The following is a 19,813-nucleotide window of genomic DNA, read 5'->3' on the forward strand; positions in this document are numbered from 1 at the left end:
TAAAACCTAGTGAGTCTGCAACCTGTAATATAACTTCATAAAATACCAAGTTTGATTGTATTTCATTCGACTAATGAATGTTAAATTCTTTCCAAACATATTTTAAAATAAAGTTTTGCCAACACGCGAAGATATTTTCTTGGGTTTGATCCTTGCGAGTTGCAGGAGTAGAAAATTAAAAAAATGTATCCAAAGTATTAACCATAGATTTTTACACATTTTGACCAACTTTCTGGCAATTTGTGGATACTAGGCCAATAGAAATGTTTGTCGTTTGAAGAAAACCAATCAAATTCTTTTGAAGCATTTTTCGACTTCTGCATAAAAATCGAAGTGCTGCTCAGCCAATGCGTGTCCCATCGATGAAAATATAAATAAATACAATAATGATATATGGATGGGGCCAAGTCTGGTGAATACTGTGGGTGGGATAGCAGCTCCCAGCCAAGTACTTTGATTTTATCCTGAACCGATTTTGCTTTGTGTCCAGGTGCATTGTTGTGTAACAAAATAACTTTGCCGTGTCTTCTGGTCCAGTCTGATCGTTTGTTGATCAATGCATTTCAAATTGGTTTTTGAAGCTCTTGATATACTATACCTATCTGATCCCATCAAACAGAGCATTGCCTTCTTACCGAATCGATCTGTTTTTGCAGTAGATGTTAATGGTTGTCCCGGATTAACCTATAATTTTCTCCGTTTAAGGTTTTTAAAATAAATCCACTTTTCATCGCCAGTGAAAATTCGATGCAAAAATGATTTTCTTTCATGTCTTTGAAGCAAACTTTTTCAAGTGCTATTTCGGTTTTCCATTTGTCGTTCATTCAATTCATGTGGCATCTATTTACTACACTTTTAGATCTTTCCAATAGCTTTCAAACGGTATGACATTGTTTGTTGTGCAACATTTAACATGGCTGCCATTTGCTCTTGGATCAAAGTAACATCTTCATCCAATATTGATTGCAGTTCGGCGTCTTCAAACTTTTTTGGTTATCTTCCTCGTTTTTCATTTACCATTTCATCAAAACCATTATCTCTGAACCGTTAAAACTATCTTTTGCATGTTGCTTCGGATGGAGCATGATCACCATATGCGTCGGCAAGTATTCCATGCGACCCTGCAGAACTTTTCTTCAAATGGAAACAAAAATTAAAGCTTTCCGCAAATCATCACTTTCCGGTACAAAATTTGACATTTTCAACACAATGAAAAAATATGATGTTGTTTGTTTTATGACTGTATTATTGTATTGTGGTTATTGAATATGTTTGACAGATGTCATGTCAACCATACAGAAAAAAATTAAGGCTCGTTCGCAACAAATGTTCCCTACCAACACATTTGTATCTTAACGCTCACTTCATACCGTTAAATTGTATGTTTTTAAGTGTACCCGATAAATATTTATTTATTCAAAATAAAAACAAAATATTTGCAATCAACAAATTTAAATTTAAGTAATTATTTATGAGTAACGATTTCTAATACCGATTTCTTTTCATTTCCATTCTAGATAATGTCAACTCTTTGATTTACTGAGAACAAAAATAAAGGTAGCTACCATAAAAATAACAAATTGGTAATAAAAATATATACATACATACATAAGTATTTATAGAATGTATTAATTTAGAGATATTCGAGTTCATATGCTGCCCTTTTCGAGCGGCCGTTTCAATTTAAATGTTTACTTATAAATTTTGCAGAAAATATGGTCAACGCATCCGCTTCTAGTGCGAATTATACCGTTTATTTGAATTAACTTAATTGTATGTTTGTAGAAGTGCGTGAACAAAATATTTGGTAATCAGTTGGTCGATGGAGCGTCCCCTTGGGCCCTCACCAGGTTATTTACGGTTGAATATTTGTACATATTTTACATTTGAGTGTGAGTGTTACATTTGCGCACAATAACATAATAGGTATATAGATATAGATACACGTGTACTCGTATATATGTATTCGCATTGCGGTTATGTACATTAATGTCAACAATAACCACAATTATGATACTAAAACACTAGAAACGAAATGTTGAACCAAAAGTGGCACTTCCGCTTCATGTTTGCTGCGCTGGCGTAGTTGGCACTGTGTACGAGTGCATTGTAAAGTCAATAAACGCTACCAGACTGCTCCGGTTGGAAAAGTGTCGGCGTTTATTGTTTCTTGAGACTTTGCATACATATCCTATATGCATGGACAAAGGCCCTACTTGAAGTGGTTCCAATTGTGTGTAATTTATTTCGTATCGCTGTGTATTAAATAAGTCGTACGCAGTAAATAAAGCCTGCGTGCAGTCAACGCAATCTTGAATGGAATTAATTCAAATGTTGCCATTTTTAGCTTTTTTGGAGGTCGCTGCCTTTAACTTTTGCTGTTTTTGTTTGCTTTAATACGAGATTACAAATAGTATGTTTGGACCTATATAAAAACATACATATTTATATTTATACCCCGAACAAGGTATATTATGTTAACCACCAAGTTGTAACACCCTGAAGGAAATGTCGAAGAACCTACAAGTATAAAATTTATTATATATGTATATAAATTATCAGTGGGACGAGCTGAGTCGATGTCTGTCTGTATCTACGTGAACCAGTCTTTCAGTTTTTGAGACCTCGATTTGAAATTTTGCACACGTACTTTTCTCCCCACGTAGCTGCTCATTTCTAGCAACCGCCGATATCGGTCCTCTCTGGCATATATCTGCCATACAAATTGAACGATCGGAAGCCAGTTTTTGTATGGAAACTTTTTTATTCGTGAAGAATATATAGCTTCGTTGCAACGTCAGGATTATACGGTGGATGACTCATCAAACCGATATTTTGAGTGCTCAAAAATGCAATTGTTTCAGTCGATGTATGAGAGCTCGCATTGTCGTGGTGAAGAGTGATCCGTCTTTGGCGGTTGGTTTTCCTGATTTCTTGGCACATAACTGTCAAACAAATGGTTGTGTACCACCCAGAAACGAATGTTCTGCGTTGTTCTAGTGGTATGGTTGCGACATGTCCAGTTCCAACGTGAACACATTTTTTTTATATTCAAATGTTCATGCAATATTAAATTTAATTAAGATCATCGAAAATGTTTGAGATTTAATACCATTCTTTGGCTGAGATTAATATTTAAGTTACTGTAAACAACACAAATAGCGCTGGTATGTCAAAACGTTCTGAGTATGTATACCATCAAAAGTGTCAAACTTTACGATAAAATTGCGAGTTGGCAGATTGCAACACTAGGGTTGCCTATTCCCGAAATATAAAAGGCAACCTACATACTAAGGGCACTGTAAAACCGATGCAAATTCGTATACCATAAACAGAGAAAGCCAAAATTACGAAAAAAAAAATTTGATTAAATTATTTTATGAAGCAACACTAACTTTAATTAAGGGAGTTAGTAAGCTAGAGTTTGTCCAGATTCATCATACTATTGGTGAGAGTATTCATTGGTGTTTTTGAGAGTTTAATTAAATTTTTAAGCATCCTTCAGAAATGGCACCCAATGCCTTATACCGCTACTTAAAACTATGAATGGATGTATGTGTGACTCTACTTGTCTAAAATCTGATTTTAATTCCTCCTCTTCTTTAAGCTTTCCGTAGTGTGAGCAGAGTTTGTTGACTTTTCAGGTCTAAGTGCTGTGAAATGATGCTCCCTTTTGGCGGACGGTTGTCACTCGATGCGGCAGTTAGTACAAGGTCTGCACGTTGTGGTAGTCCCACATGCTCAGACCACCCCCCACTTAACTGACCCGTATTCACTTACTACATTGTACATGTTCGTACATATAGATACTACATTTGTAAATGGGTGTATGTGTGCCGATGAACCTACACAAAATTTTACACACTTGTTTGCCTTTACTGCTCTTACATACATATGTATATATGGTTATGGTATACATGAGTCTTTAATAAGCGTATTCCATACCCGAACTTATATTTATTTGCGAATTCCCCTTTTACTTTACGCTTTGCAACTCACTGTTTACTGTTAATTTATTTTCATTATGACTTCATTTATTTATTTATTGTGTCTCGTTTTTGTGTTTCCTTTGTTTTGCATTTTCAATTAATGTTTGAAGAATGAAGTCAGTGTTCATATATGTACATATGTACATACATAGTCGTACAAGAGTAGAATGCATAAGTTGCAACAGTGTCATTCCTTTGCATATTTATTTGAATGCGCAAAAATGCACAGAAATGAAAATGACATCACTGCCAATCGAGAACTGATCGAAAGAATTGAAATTTTCAATTAAGGAGACAGACATAGAGAAGTATATGTATATTAACATTTGTGTTGGATGTTTCATTAAATGGCCGTATTTTTTAATTAAAATTATTATTTTTTAAATAAAAACTGCAGGTTTCGTTTCTGAGAAATCATTGTGCACTTTTCTTTATATTTCGAGTCAAAATTAATATTATAAGTGATCATTGCTCCTTCAATTGCAACTGCAACAGCTGAATTTGGTGCGTGCGTTTTTCCACCCCCTTTCGGTCGACACATAAACATTTCACTGAATTTTCGTTATTCGTTTATGAAACTTATCACCTTTACCTTGCTGAATCTGAAAATTCCGCCCTTTTTCAAGTATAATATATAAATAGTAATAAGTAATAAGTAACAAGTGGCATTTACATATCTACATATATACAATAAAATACAAAAACTTACTATGCATTTTCTGGATTTGCTGCACTTGATTCGGTAATGAATAATCAACACTTTCATTGTACTCTATATATAATGTAATTGGCTTAATTTTAAGTTTGTAACCGCTTTCGTTTTTCTAAACTGTGGTGAATTTTTAACTTCGTGGTGCAAGAATTGAATACATTGTTTTGTATGCATCTCAAATTTGGCGACAAATATAAAATATAAATATTTCGGCGTTTAAATGCAAATTAATCAGCTTAAAGCAAATTATTCGGGGTGATTGAACGGCCTTTTAGCTAAAACTGTACGAACATACATTGTACATATGTGTGAGGTGTGAGTTCTTCGAGTGTGGTTATCTATCTGCTACCGTCAATAATATTGAAAATATCCTTCAATATGATAATTTATTACACTTATATATTCGTCCCTATTATTTATTTGCGATGCTTCAAAGTAAATTGTCTTATCATCAGCAAATTGAGAATCACTCTTTATTACTTGTTGCAGACGCTTAAGAACTCGTTTCTCAAATACGCGCAAATTAACTGAACATTATACACTTTTAATTGTTGGTTCGTTCGTCAGGCAGAGTTAGCTTCTTTGTACATGTAGATCAAGTGCGCTCTTCACTTTCGCTTAGTAACACATGGAACTTATTCAATTAGCACTCCTATGCGATCTTGCAATTTTATTTGCATTTAAACATTTTCAAAAAGATCATTAAACTATTTTGATGTGCTAAAGCCTAATTTGTTTTTCGCCTTTTTAATGTGTAAATACGTACAGGTTGGTTGAAAAGTTGGTTGGTCTCACCAAGAAATAGTACTACTAACTACTAGCTCCAATTTCCAAATTAGTACATCTGTCATGAGAACACATGCAGAATTACAAGTCATTCTGTCAATTAATTCTTTGTTTAGAAGCCATTTGAAGTTGACGTGTCGCGTAGTGATTACATTCTTTGTTTTGAAAGGTTTAAAAGCAAAGGAAATTTATGAACAATTATTAGAAGTGTATAAAGAGTCCTCACCTTCAAAACGCCCCGTTGAATTTTGGGTTGGTGAATTTAAACGTGGTCGTACTAGGCTTGAAGACGATCCACGCGAAGGACTACAAAATACCGCAACCACACCAGAAATCATTGAGCAAGTTCATAATATTGTTAGTGAAGATGCATGGATACATGGAGAATTACATATGAAACAACTGTTTGGAAAGTTAGTGCCGCACACGTTAACAATTCAACAAAAACTGGATCGAAAATAAATTTCTCAGCATAATTTGGAGCGTTTTAAGCAGAATAAAAACGATTTCTTGCGTGGTTTTATAACTATGATCCTAAATCGAAACAAGAACGTTTACAGTGGACTGAAGCTGGTTGTTCAGCTCCAAAGCAGGTGAAGTCACAACTATCAGCAAACAAGGCTACGCTATCAGTTTTTTGGGATGAAAAAGAAATTGTTGATTGATTATCTACGGAAAGGTAAAACAATCAACTTTGAATATTATTGCAGCCTTTTGGATCGACTGGATGAAAAAATTCGTGAGAAGGTAGGCATTATAGGGATGGCATAAAATTATTAGAGGATTATTGGAATAAGTGTATTGAAGTTAAGGGAGATTATATTGAATAAAAAAATATATTTCTTTTCAACCAACCTGTACTTATGTAGGTATATGTCATGTGTTTACAATATTCAAATGTCGCTACTTTGGTCATATTCTCGAGTTGAAAAGTATACACTGCAGTGATCCAATAGAGTTAGGACATATATGAGGGTACTACTAGAAAAATTAGACTTATATATAAATTATAGAGAAATTGTATTTCCCCAATGGTTTTGCTTCATAATTCAAATATAGTTTTTATTTTAACTTTTTAAATTCGTTGAGATTGATATATTTCTAATCAAAATTTGACAACTGTCATCCCGTACTACTTGTTGGGCTTGTGGTAAAAACTAGTTGTAACATGGTTTATAATAATTTGTATCAGTTATCTTAAAAGCACGTAAATACCTTTATCCCCAAACAGGCCTCTATCTCAAAATATTTCACACAATATTTCAATTTCATATGAATGTTCGGTTGCACCCAAATGTAATGATAATCAAGTTGGCACAAATTTTATTGAAACATTTTGATTTGCCAACAATTCATAAATAACGTGCATTGTTTAGTGTTTATGTGCCAAAATATGCTCTTTTCTAGGGCGCCATTATTACCTATAAATACATTCAGCCACAAACCTATTCATTTGGTTTTACGCCTTATCCGCGATTGTGGCTGTGATTTTAATTTCACACCCAAATACGTAAAAGCGATAACTTACGGCTTTTTCTCTTTTATTTATTTTTTTAATATTCAATTTCATGTTTATTGTATGTCGATTGGATTAGTCATTAAGAATATAGAAGGCAAGACCACTTTGCTACTTCTAGTTCAAAAATTCTATTTCGTTTCGCTTATTTAAATAATACCTATATCTGTGTTCATATTAAAGTTACTTATATGAAGTCGAATTAAGTGGTTATTCTATATACCAGGCGCTTAAACATTATATATTATTAATTAGATAAACATTTTTAATGGGAGAAACTCGCAAAAACTTCTTCCAAATTGCAAGTGTGTAGAGACTTTGAATCTCAATGGAACTTTGTATTTCAAAGTGTAATTTTCGTTTTTATGTAAACTGAACAGGTTAATCTGAGCTTTCTTTTGGAAAAATGTAAATAGATAGAGACGATAAACACACGTTTTGAAGCAAACTGTTAAATAAGAAATGGAAGGCGCCATTTAAAAATAATTTTCTTCACCACATCAATGTTACTGAGCCACCAGTGAGACGGTTAGTATTGCAGATGGGCGTAATCGGACCACTGCCACGCCCACAAAACGCCATTAATCAATATCAAATAAAATGACATAACTAAGCTCCGCAATAAGATACAAGACTGTTATTTGGTACAAAGGATCACATTAGGGAGGGGTATCTGCAGTTAAATTTTTTTTTAAAAAGTGGGCGTGGTCCCGCCCCTAATAAGTTTAATGTGCATATCTCCTAAACCGCTAAAGCTATAATAACCAAATTTACTGAGAGTAAATGTTTTTAGCACCTCTATTGACGGTGGGTGAAATCGGGTGACAAGCTCGCCCACTTCCCATATAATGGTACTGTTAAAAAATAGTAAAAGCGCGATAAACCAAGCATTAAACACGCCAGAGACATTAAATTTTATCTCTGGGATGGTATGAGGTGACTTTATAGGAACCGCGTTCAAAATTAGTCGGTGGGCGTGGCACCGCCCACTTTTATGTGAAAACCCATATCTAGGGATCTGCTTAACCGATTTCAACCAAATTACAACCACGCCTATTTCCCTTATAACACCATTTTCAATTCCATCTGATTCTTTCACTTTCCACTATACATATCAAGCAACAATGATTATATCGGGGTAGAACTTTGCATGAATAATACGTTTAAAGTATGCCACCTTGTGACCAAAAATTGTCTAAATCGAACCAAAACTGTTCAAGCCCCTAAGTACTGAATATGTGGACCCCAGTGCCTATAGTTGACCTTCTACCGAAAATATCAATCAATCCACAAAGAAATCTCAAACGAGTATAGCATTTGACTTTGCGAGAGGATAAAATGTTCGGTTACATCCGAACTTAGCCCTTCCTTACTTGTTTTTTGTACATACATTTATGAGATAATAACAAAAAGTAAATAACAAAAAATCTTATATAATAACGATCGTGTTTTGGTAAGCAACGATACTTTTTATACTCTCGCGACATGTTGCTAGAGTATAATTCGCGTACACAGGAACAGACGGACATGATTAAATCGAATCAGCTCGTCCCGCTGATCGTTTATATATACATATGTATATACTTTATAAGGTCTTCGACGTTTCTTTTTGGGTTTTACAAACATCGCGTCAAATTTAATATCCTGTTCAGGGTATAAAAATTCATTCGTTGGCGCTTCACATACCAAAAAAAATGTATAATGCCTGCAAGCTCAAATTCTCCGCATACCATATGCCACACTCCTCTATTTTCGATTAATAGCGTTGCTTAAAAGCCTAACCCAAATTTCTTAAAGCTCAATATGAAGAGCTTTATTGAATAAACAAAGTCTAAAGAGGCATAATAGAAATGTGAAACTTGTAAATGTGTAAAATTGTATGAAAGAATAAATAATAATAAAGTATATAAGGCAATATTAATAATAAATTATGTATTAGTCGGTACATATGTACATACATGAAATTACATGGATGTAGATATCGCAACCAAATTGACGCCAGCCTATGTATACCTAATTCATATTATTATGATACCGTTCAGTTCGTAAGCTATATGTGTTGAGCTTACGAAATTCAGTAAATTTTATATTTGATATGAAACTTTCTAGTCGTATAACTTATAGCGATATTTATAATTAATTTCGTTATTTATTATTATTAGTTTAATTTATATAATTCTTGTATGTTATTATTAATGCAAATTCCAATGCTAATGAGTCCAGCAATTATGTACTAACTCTAATAGCTCAATCTTATGTATTGTGTATGTGTAAGCTAGCAATAAAGGTAGACCAATCCAACTGCTTTATTTGAGGTTAAGCGCGTGACAACATCTTATAAAAATAGAATCTTACTGAGATTTTTAGACCTTTAACTATTTCGCATAAATATATATGTGTATATGTAGGTAGATTCATAAAGAGTAAAACTTGATTTGATTTATATGCCGTATAATAACTTATTTTTTTATAAGGAATACACATAACACATAAGGTTTTGGAAAAATCTAACCACACGCAATGTTGCTATTTTAGCTTAAGACTACCGACAAGGAATATGTAAATATGATATGTAAATATGTATTGCTTTACAATGTATATATGTATATATACATGTATGTATATCTAATTAAATAACATTATTCTCCGCAAGGTCGTTGATGTGTGTATATGTGTACACGCGTAAATATGTACGTACGATAGAATTATACGATCATTTGCCGACTTGCTTAAAGTTAAAAGTGAATTTCCTCGCTGCTTATTTATTTGTATATAGTTAACTCATATACCGACTTGTTTACCTAGTTTTTACTCATTTGTAATCGGGCTCGTTATCAACCCGGCAGCATAAGCCGGTTGCTTGCGCCATATTTGGCCGGCATCAGTTGAATTTCGCTGTCCATAAAAGACGGGTTACACCGCGATGGCTTCCAGAATGCATGCCAGTGTGTGCTTTGTGTTGGCAGTAATTTCATCGAAGAAAGTCAATCACATTCGCCTGTTCAAGTGACAAAGAAATCAACAAAAATGAGTTGATTTATTGGCTTTGATGCGAGTACTGGTGAAACGGCATTCACTTATTCGAAAGTTTACTCATAGAAAATGTGAACTTAGTATTATTTTACATACTATATTTTAGTTTCAAATTTCACATCAAATCCTCTTACTAAAACATTCACAGTATCTATAGCAGTAATACTACAAGTATTTGAGATTCAGTTGCTTGCCCATAAACATAATCTTTTAATAAAGCTTGTCAAAGTAAGATATGAAATCGAAGTTTCCTAGAAACACGTATTTACCATAAGCACAATTTATTAAAAAAAAATATTGTTTTATTACTTGCCCTCTCATTTGAAAAAAAGAATCCTTGAAAATGAATTATTAATTGAAAATATACAATAATTACGGAATCGATATGCACGTGTTTGTTGGCATGAGCATCAAAATCTATATTTTCTTTCATGCACAATATTAGCTGAACGCAGTTATTGATTTTCGCAAATAATATGGAAACCAGAAAAAAAAGAAAATGCAGCTGCCACCTTATTATTTTTTGCATGCTTGTGTACACACCCCCGCTGTACCCTGAGACAAATGGCGCGTGCAGAACTAGTGCGTCAGTAAACGAGGGGATCACATTTTAAGGCTTTGTATACAATATGAACATATCAACAAATATCACATGTGCGCGCTTGAATTGCCAACTCGCCATCCACCCCTCTCACGTGAACCAACCAACACTCTGGGAGGGCTGGTATATAGAAGTAAGAGGCAGCAGCTGCTTTCAGCTGGATAAGCACGTGCCGCCCAATAGAGAATCCTTCCACAAATCACTTCCATCAATAAGTGTCTACAATATTTGTTCTTGCTGGTACTTTGTAAAAACAGTAATCATAGATACCTGATATATGTACATATACACTCCTGTTTGTTTATTTATCACGTGGATGAACATTTATTAGAGCTCAATTTCGTTTGCTTGCTCAATATTTGCCCGATTTTTGGGTTAAATTGGTGCGTTGGGCTCGTATCGGTGTAAGCAATAATAAATTAATGTGTGTAAGACGAGTACTCAGTAGAGCCGTTTATTCCATGTTTCGTTGAAAGTTCGCTTACCTTTAGAATTTGAGATTATTTCTTGCCCATTTTTTCTACCTGCGTTTTGGTTGTCTCCACACATATCTTTGAGTATGAGTCATCAACAGAATGATACCGTAAGTGCAAACGCAAACGCAGTCTGTCACCCAGATACAAGACATATGCTTAGATATACTTAAATACATACATAAATATATTCATATACCTCCAATACGTGTTTTATTTGCCTTTCGTGACGCTGAGATTCTTTAGCTGTCAGAAAATTTATAGAAATTATTGTTAAATTTTATATTTATAAATTATATACATATATTTCGCTTGCGATCGGTGTGACTGAAAAAGTTTTAATTGTTTCAACTATTTTATTATTATTACTTTTTTAAATAATTTATAAACAATTCGAGTGCATCTTTAAATCTACCCCTTTTTCTCGTCCTTTTGTAGATTCATAATGCATTGCCTTTTATTTTCACACAGATTTCTCAGTTGAAGTATTTGAGATGGAAGTCTTCAAAAGAATACTCGTAATAATGCGCGTGTATATTTGGTTTCATAACGGACCATATTTCTAAGTTAAAAAATGCTTCTTAAGTAGTTCAGATGCGTCAACTGTGCTGCGTCTGCGCACACGCCAAATGCTAGTGTCGGTAAACAGTTGGCGAGAGCGCCATCGTATCAGCTGCGTCCATGTAAAAATAGTTTCCAACCACCTTTCTTCTCTTTTATCACATGAACGTCGTAATCGCAGTGGCTTGTGGGCTTGTGGGCTTGTTTTTGGGCACATTCTTTATTATTCCAACATAGGGTTTTGTAACGAACGGTTCTAAAGTGCAGTGGAGCGTAAATGTGTGCTGCAACATCGTATTAGCTTATTTTCAAATTGACACAGATAAGCATTATATTATATATGAAACACATAAAAACTTGTTCATATATGTTTCACAAGCTTTCTCTAAGTATTGCGCAATCTACACAGAAAAGCCCAAAATAGTGAGCCTTGGTTATTGTACTACATCAGGATCAAAGTGAGTGAAAATAATGAATTTATGTAAATACCCCCTTAAAGTTAATCGGCTTGAAATTCACGTAATAAGTTTACTCCAGTGTTTTTTCCAATCCTCTTCAATTTGAGTTGTTTGCTACGGCATGGTAAGATCTGACAGGTGGTTATTGACTTTGCTGAAATAAAATACTTGAATTTTTAAAAAATGCCGTTACTATAATACTATAATTTCTGTCGCCAAATATGATTTTAGCTACCAAGAGTTCATCGAAATAATTTCTTATCAAACTTTTATGTTATTCACAAAAGAAAAAAAGAAGATATATTTTTGTCCTAAAAGGGCTTACAACGAAGTTAGCAAAAAACTTGATAAAAAACCTGTGATCAAAAGTGAGTTTTATTTTGAGTAAAACAAGTAAAAATCACAAATAATCATTATTTATAATTTTTATTTTTCTTGTGCTCAAAAATAATAATTATTTATGATTTACTGTTAAACTAATCAAAATTAATCATTATCGGTAAAGAAAATGGTAAAACTCAACGTATAGTTATTATTACGTAATTTTTAAAATAAAACTTATAATGATTTCGGTCTCTGCAAAAAAGTTTCGTTTAGCTGCTTTAAAAAATACAAAGAACTTTTTAATTTTCTTTATTTTTAATCTCACTGTTCATTGTGATACTATCGCGTTTTTCTTCATTTAAAATTTTTTTGGATTCCAAAAAGCATAATAACATTACTTGATTTATAAATTTTGAGCACTTTTGGTAATCAGTCCAGATTGACCTCAAACAGAAGAGTAGTATTTCGGAAAATAACAGCTTCAATATCCGCTGACACTCGAAGATTTGCATGACAAACTTCGTTAAGCCGAAATAGTTCAAATTTTAAAAATATATAGAGGGAGTGCTTATGCTCTAAAATTATCTGTAAAATAAAATTGATAATATTTTTGAAAAATTTCTTATTTTAGTTTTACAAATTGCACCAATTTTTATTTATTATTTATTTTTTTTAGATGTCGTTAACGAAAAAGGATCCAACGCTGCGAGTTGCTGCCAATGATCCGCATTTGGTCAGTTTGGGAGGTGGACGTTTGAGCACAGCTGTTACCATACATTACATACCCATAGGTAACAAAATAAGTATACATCAATTTTGAACTGCTATTCAACTCCATATCTCGAAGGAGCGTCAAAATTCATTAGTCGCAAAATCAGAACAATAAAACAAGCAATCTCTCGAAATTTTATAGGCTTTACACAAGATAATTGAAACATACATACATAAATGCGTACTTATATATTATATAATATGTACATTTATATAAAATCTTATAAAAACGTCAATATCGGTAAAGCTTACTGAAAGCCAAAACCGGTGTAGATAACTCATATTTATTACGGTATATCTATGCCAGTAGTATGCCATACATATGTATGTATTATATTATATATTCGAGTAGAGTTATGCCGGTTCGAAGCATTTACATAGATAATTTTCAATGAATATATTTACCTTCAATTGCTGGAATTCAATTGAGTTTATGCCATTGATAACGCTGAATGGATTAGTTAATGAATTTCAGTGGAATTAAGTGCCTAAAGATAACGTGGAAGTGGAACTCAAAGAAAAAATCGATTTTTCCCTATAATTTCCTATATATTTCTTTATATATTCCATATAAAGTCTCAAATCTATATAAAAATATTTTCTAATACTGGTGTACCGATATTTTCAAGCAAACCAATCTTTCCAATTATTTTCTTGCTGAAAACAGATCTTTTAAAATCCAGCTAGCTGAGAAATTTGATTGTCTACCTTAAACCTTTGGCTGACTTCGTGCAACATATTACGCTACACTGAGATAAACAGTATGTCCTTAATCGAATAGTAAACACCGATTATTTTCAATTCATATACCATATGTTTACCATATATGTTCTGATTCCCTAATTTGGTTAATCGAGCGAATAATGCGCTAATAAAGGTTCAAATATTGCAACTTCGTACGTGCCGACTATCACGAAACTTTAGTTTCATGGATTTCATGTGCATATCTATTTATATACATAATACAATATACAATATGCGAGTGTACAATTGACAGATTCATCAAACGAAGCTTTAGTTAAAAATCTTCATTTCTGCACCATTATCTAGATTTCAGGTTAGGTTAGGTTTGGCACCAGATTAGAATTGCTGACAAATATTGTTTATGTGATCTAATTTGCCTCGTATTCGAAATAGTTTGACGGCAAAGTCCTAAATGTTTTGCTGCCAAGAAAAAACTTCTTCGAATTTATTTCAAACGTGTGCATCCTCCAATTCGTCGTGTGTCATAATGTGAACCTCAAATAGGAGGAGAAGCCTCATCAAACTCCTAGCAAAGGTCGATATGATTTGTTTATCATATTGGATTTATATATATCTAAATTCCTTCGATTGATTTTTATGAGAAACTTTCACTGGGCGGTCTCCCTAGAAAGGAGTGTGAATAACGCTTTATATTTATGAAGTTAAAAATTATGAGGTAGCGTAGATTTATCTGATGTGACACACAATATATACAGTCCTGTGCAAAAAAACCGGACAGCCTGGAATTGAAAATTTTTTGACATATCGAATTTATCAAATATGTTTGAATGCGTTTATATTCCATTGCGTTTTTAATACAAAATAATGAAGTCAAAGCAGTACGCTTCATACATTTTTTCAATATTTTCATACTTTATTTGTTTTTACCTTTTTACTAACGAACGTTTTATTATCAGTTTATCCTTCTTATAAGATCTGACAACTAATTAATTCATAACAAAATGAATTAATTTATTATAAATATTATAATTCGCAGATAATATTTAGTCGCCCCGCCTTCGCATTAATTACCGCTTTAATACGTCTCGGCATTGATGTAACCAGGTTTTGCAACAGTTCTTTAGAAATACCGTTATGACAAGTGTCCATTATAATGTTCAGTTCAGGTCAGTTTTGTTCTTGGGCTTTGTTTTCAGTTACCTCAACGGTCTTTACAACGGCCCAGAGGTTCTGAATTGGACAATACCGTTTTTTAAATAAGGGATAAATGATAGGTTTTTTGTTTTTAAATTTAAACAAAACACTTGTGTGATTAAAAAAAACATAACTTATGTACCTAGTGAGATCGGTGACATGGCGAAGAATCATCCTGAAATATAACGTCCGTTCTTAGAGCTCTTGTTTTTCCGTTCACCTGACCATCAATAAGAGTCAATTCCTTCGTTCCGTCATAGGTGAAGCAGCCCCACACCATTCTATAAACTGACTGTCTTACAGTAGGTAGTATGCATTCAGTTTTGTACCTTTCGCCAGATCTGCGTCTCACATGGTGGATAATATCCGATCCAAAGCGGCTAAACTTCGTTTAATCCGAAAAGATCACATTCTTCCTCTGCTAGACATTCCAGTTTTCATGACTTTTGGCCCATAAGTATCGCATTTTTACCTTCAGTTTTTTGCGGGATGTCAGAAGATGAATCTATTTCGACGCCGGATGCATCCAAGAACACCTTCCTTATGTCTGCTGAAGATTTAAATCGGTCCTAGGTACACATCCGCTCAATCATCCGGTCTTCAGCAGGCGTCGTCTTTTTTCGTCATCCAGAGCCTTTTTTCGCTCCGTTGAACTCGTTTCTGCAACTTTGTTTAAAAAATCGGCAACAGATGATTTGCTGTATCCAACTTTATCAGCGATTTGACGTACGGACAATTTCTGCTGCGATACTGCGACAATTACCAATTTGCTTCGACCTTGGCATATTTTTATATAAACACTTGTCACGAGTCACCTATTTCACATATGGGTTTAATGATGATACAACTGTATTTGAAACTGTTATATTTGTAACAAAATTCATACTCAAATTATAGAACATTAAATAGCGATAATTTAACTGTCTGGTTTTTTTTGCACAGGACTGTACACATGTACTTGTAGTTATGTACATATAACTTTAATTGCCCATTTGCCTTTATCAAATTTTCGGGTTCTTAGGGTCACAATTAAAAAGCTTTATGCTTACACTTTTTAAATTTTTTGTGACTTTTTAGGAATATACAAATATTGAGCAAACATATGCGTGCAAATACAACATACACATTCACATAGGTACGCTCATAATTAAAACGATGTGTTCGAAATTTATAAAATGTGCGACATATGTATATACGATTTATATGTATAAGTATGTATGTATGTATGTATGCATGTATACTTCTCACCTATGAATGTATGTTATGAAAACATTTAAATTTATGATCTCACTTTTAGTACTGCTGTTGCGAAGGTAGCTTCATAATTCTGCGAAATAAGTTTCGGCGAAGAGTTTTTAAACTCTCTATTTAATGCTAACAAGTACTCTATAACTATTTATTTGTGTGTGTATGCTTTCAGGTGATATGACTATTGGCTCGGCTTCCACTTGCAGTATATCTTTGAATGGTAGTGGGGTCCGATCGATTCATTGTACAATATATCGCAGTGAGGAGAACGAAGTGACAATAGTACCAGAACAGGATGCCCGTATACTGATCGACGGCACGAAGATCACGCATGAGACGAACTTAACGCAGGGCGCTATGATCACCATTGGTAATTCCAATTATTTGCGGTTCAATAATCCCGCCGAGGCTCAGTTGATACGTTCTACCATGGGTTCGAATGAACGTATTTCAATGCCCCAAATAGACTTCACTCAAGTGCCACGACGCGATTCCACGAAAAGCCTTAGCTCCAGCAATGGAAGTGCAGATGTGCGCCAATCGTTAGCCATCGACTCGTTCTACGAGGAACATATTAGCCCTATGTCAATGTCGATGGGTAGAGAGACCACGAAAAGTATGCTAGGCAGCGATAAATCGTTGTACCACAACGTGGCTCTAGCGCCGATCGACATCAATGGCTTACATTGCCCGAAGGTTTTCGCCGCTGACTTGGTGACGGTGAATATGCCAGCCAAGGATGTTTTGGGTCAGAAATATGCAAATTTTGCAAAGAATTTGGCTGAAAATCATCGCAACGACAAGAATGCAAGTCCTGTACGCAATAATCAATTAAACAATAGTGTAAGGGGAGGAGCCCAAAACAGCACAGGGAATTATGTTAACATTCCGAGCACGTCGAATTTCATACAAAATACAAGTACATGTGGAAGTGGAAGTGGTGAGTTTTTGGCAAAGGTTAATAATACGGCACCATTACGCACCGTCAATAGTGCGAACCATCACAACGTGTCTGCTTACGATCGCTATCCGAAGCCCGGCACCTACGGTGGTTTACAAATCTATCCAATGAACGGAGTCAATACTGAAATTAATAGCAATTCGGCAAACTCATCGCCGCTGCATCGTTTGCAGTACGAGAGCTCACCAAGCATGCAGCGTAGAAATCTCTCGAACCTTAGTACTTCAGAGAACGAATGCCTTGAGGATATGCTAAAAATATGTACCGAATATTCCGATCGACAAAATCAGAGTTGTGCTGCTTCTCTTACTTCCTCACCTATAGTTCAAAACCGGATAAAAACAAATGGTTCACTGCCACGTGACAAAAAGTCTCCCTTCTACTTCGACCTCTCTGGTTCGCAACTTCAACAATCTGTCTCAGGTAGTAGTAATAATCTCAGCACCCAAACACATAACGGTTCAAACTCCGTCTCCAGCTCCTCTGGTTACGAGAACGTTCGTTTAGTGAGTCAGAATCGAATAGAAATTGGTGGGCAAACAGAAGGACCCACTTCACCGAAGACAGGTTATGAAAATGTCGTTATCGGCAAGTATGTGCCACAAAGCCCTCGCACCAAAATTAGAACGACCTGTATGTCACCGAAAAAGGAGCATTCTTTCAGTAGTGTGTACGGTCAAGCGCCTATTGCAGCAAAACCTCCCCCAGTGGCACCAAAGCCTTCAAAACATAGTGAATATGAGCAACTTATCAAGACTTTTGAGGAGAAACTTAAATTAGAAATGCAAGCCATCGAGGAGAGCAGTCGATATCAGTCAACTAACGCCGTGAAATCCATATCGGCTTCCGCTGAACAGTCGCCAGCAAAACGTACGAATAAAAATGTCAACAATCTCACATTGAACTTACCCGAATCGAATTCGTTGCAAAATTCGCCCAAACTACAAAAGAAACCAGCACCTGCACCACGAATGTTTTCGAGAAGCGCATTAGCGAGCTTTAATAAAAGTGGCAGCGCTAAAACTATTGATTTACAAAAAGCAGCTGCGTCTGTGCGAAATGATGTTGAAGAAGCATTGAAATCCAAGCTGGTTCTGAGTGGCTGCGAAGACATTGATCAACTTAAGCTGAAAAGAAAACAGAATTTGATGCGAATCCATGAGTTGAAGAATGAAATATCCGAACTGCAAAAGCAGGAATCGGAGGAACTAAGAGAGGTGAGCGCTTAGTAATTCATCGGCAATTTTAAAATTTAATAATTTATTATTTTTCAATTTCAGTTGGATATGGAAAAGGCGCTGGTGAATGCAGAACTGAATTCCGTTGGTGGCTCGGTGGGCGAGTTGGAGACGCAACTTGAGCTTTTGCAGAACAAGATTCATCGTTTTGAAGCACAACGAAATGCTACACGAGTAATGGAGGAGAATCAGCAGGCTAAATTGAAACAATCAATTGAAATGAAGCAAGATCAAGTGAAGAAGTGAGTACAATTTTTCAACTAACATATTATGTAAAATAATTTTTAATACTCGTTTATCCACATTCGTTTATGAAAATAGGCTAAAGTCGATGTTACAACAGAAACCGAGCAATGATTGCCTCAAAGAAGAACTGCATAATGTAAGTGAGTCGCTGGAGAATGACCGAAAGACGTTTGAAGACTTAGAGTTCCAATATCTGGAAGAGGAATCCGAGTGGCACGCTTACCGGGAGGAGCTGCACAACGAAGAAGCGAATTTAAGTGTGAAAATAAAAGAAAAACGCATTGAACTTCAACATCTAGAGAGACAGGACTTGGGCAATATATCGGTACATGCAAAAACTTTAAAATCAAAGTTAGTGAGTGCATGTAATTCGCTTAAAATAGAAAAGGAATACCTAAAAGCGGTAGAAAACAGTATTTGTGACATAACTGGCGATTTAAAGGTTAACTCATCCGAAGAAGATATCAGCACGACATCTTCCGCTTCACCGATATTGCACAACAATCTGGCAGCGGGTGTTATGTCACAATCTCTCTTTGGCTCCGCCGAATTGCTTTGTCCAAAGCGTACCACTGAGGATGTAATGTCGAAAAGCGTAAATGAGAATATGTTTTATAATAACAAAATCGAACTGCCATCGCAAGCACCAGTCACAAGTACTCCGAAACGTAAGCAACTTTATGTAGTTGACATTGATGATGCCACAAGTGATATGCGGAGGTGTACTGAAGTTGAGGCAACTGCCATGTTGAATGGCAAACTTGACGTGCCAAATTGTGATCAGCACGATGAGCGGGTAAAATTTAATCTTTCGTTGGGCAACGATGATTTTGAAGTAAATCCGCTGGAACGTCGTGTGCCTTCCCAGGATGATATTGATCGCATATGTAAAGTGACTAGTAGTGCACCGATATCAACAAAAGGTGCTAGTACTAGAATATTTGATAGTATCAAGGAAATTGAACGAAATCGTCAATTGCTGCTGGCCCAGCAAGGT

At 34.9% G+C, this 19,813-nt stretch overlaps 1 protein-coding gene across 2 annotated transcripts in view; it reads left to right on the forward strand.

Annotated features, from left to right (window-relative positions):
- LOC106627008 (pleckstrin homology-like domain family B member 1) overlaps nucleotides 1–19,813 on the forward strand; it is a 36,747-nt gene that overhangs the window by 9,007 nt on the left and 7,927 nt on the right. Inside the window, exons 2-6 of one of the 2 annotated variants that reach the window (XM_014246958.3) lie at nucleotides 1,518–1,557; nucleotides 13,130–13,244; nucleotides 16,544–18,549; nucleotides 18,613–18,812; nucleotides 18,892–19,811. In XM_014246958.3, coding sequence (XP_014102433.2) covers nucleotides 13,130–13,244; nucleotides 16,544–18,549; nucleotides 18,613–18,812; nucleotides 18,892–19,811 — 3,241 coding nt within the window. In that variant the 5' untranslated portion in view covers nucleotides 1,518–1,557. Of the gene's footprint in view, nucleotides 1–1,517; nucleotides 1,558–11,945; nucleotides 12,130–13,129; nucleotides 13,245–16,543; nucleotides 18,550–18,612; nucleotides 18,813–18,891; nucleotides 19,812–19,813 lie in introns of those variants that run through there. The other variant, XM_036365365.2, reaches the window with a different exon arrangement.

Source organism: Bactrocera oleae, chromosome 5, assembly GCF_042242935.1.
Source record: "Bactrocera oleae isolate idBacOlea1 chromosome 5, idBacOlea1, whole genome shotgun sequence".
Classification (NCBI taxonomy): Eukaryota; Metazoa; Arthropoda; class Insecta; order Diptera; family Tephritidae; genus Bactrocera; species Bactrocera oleae.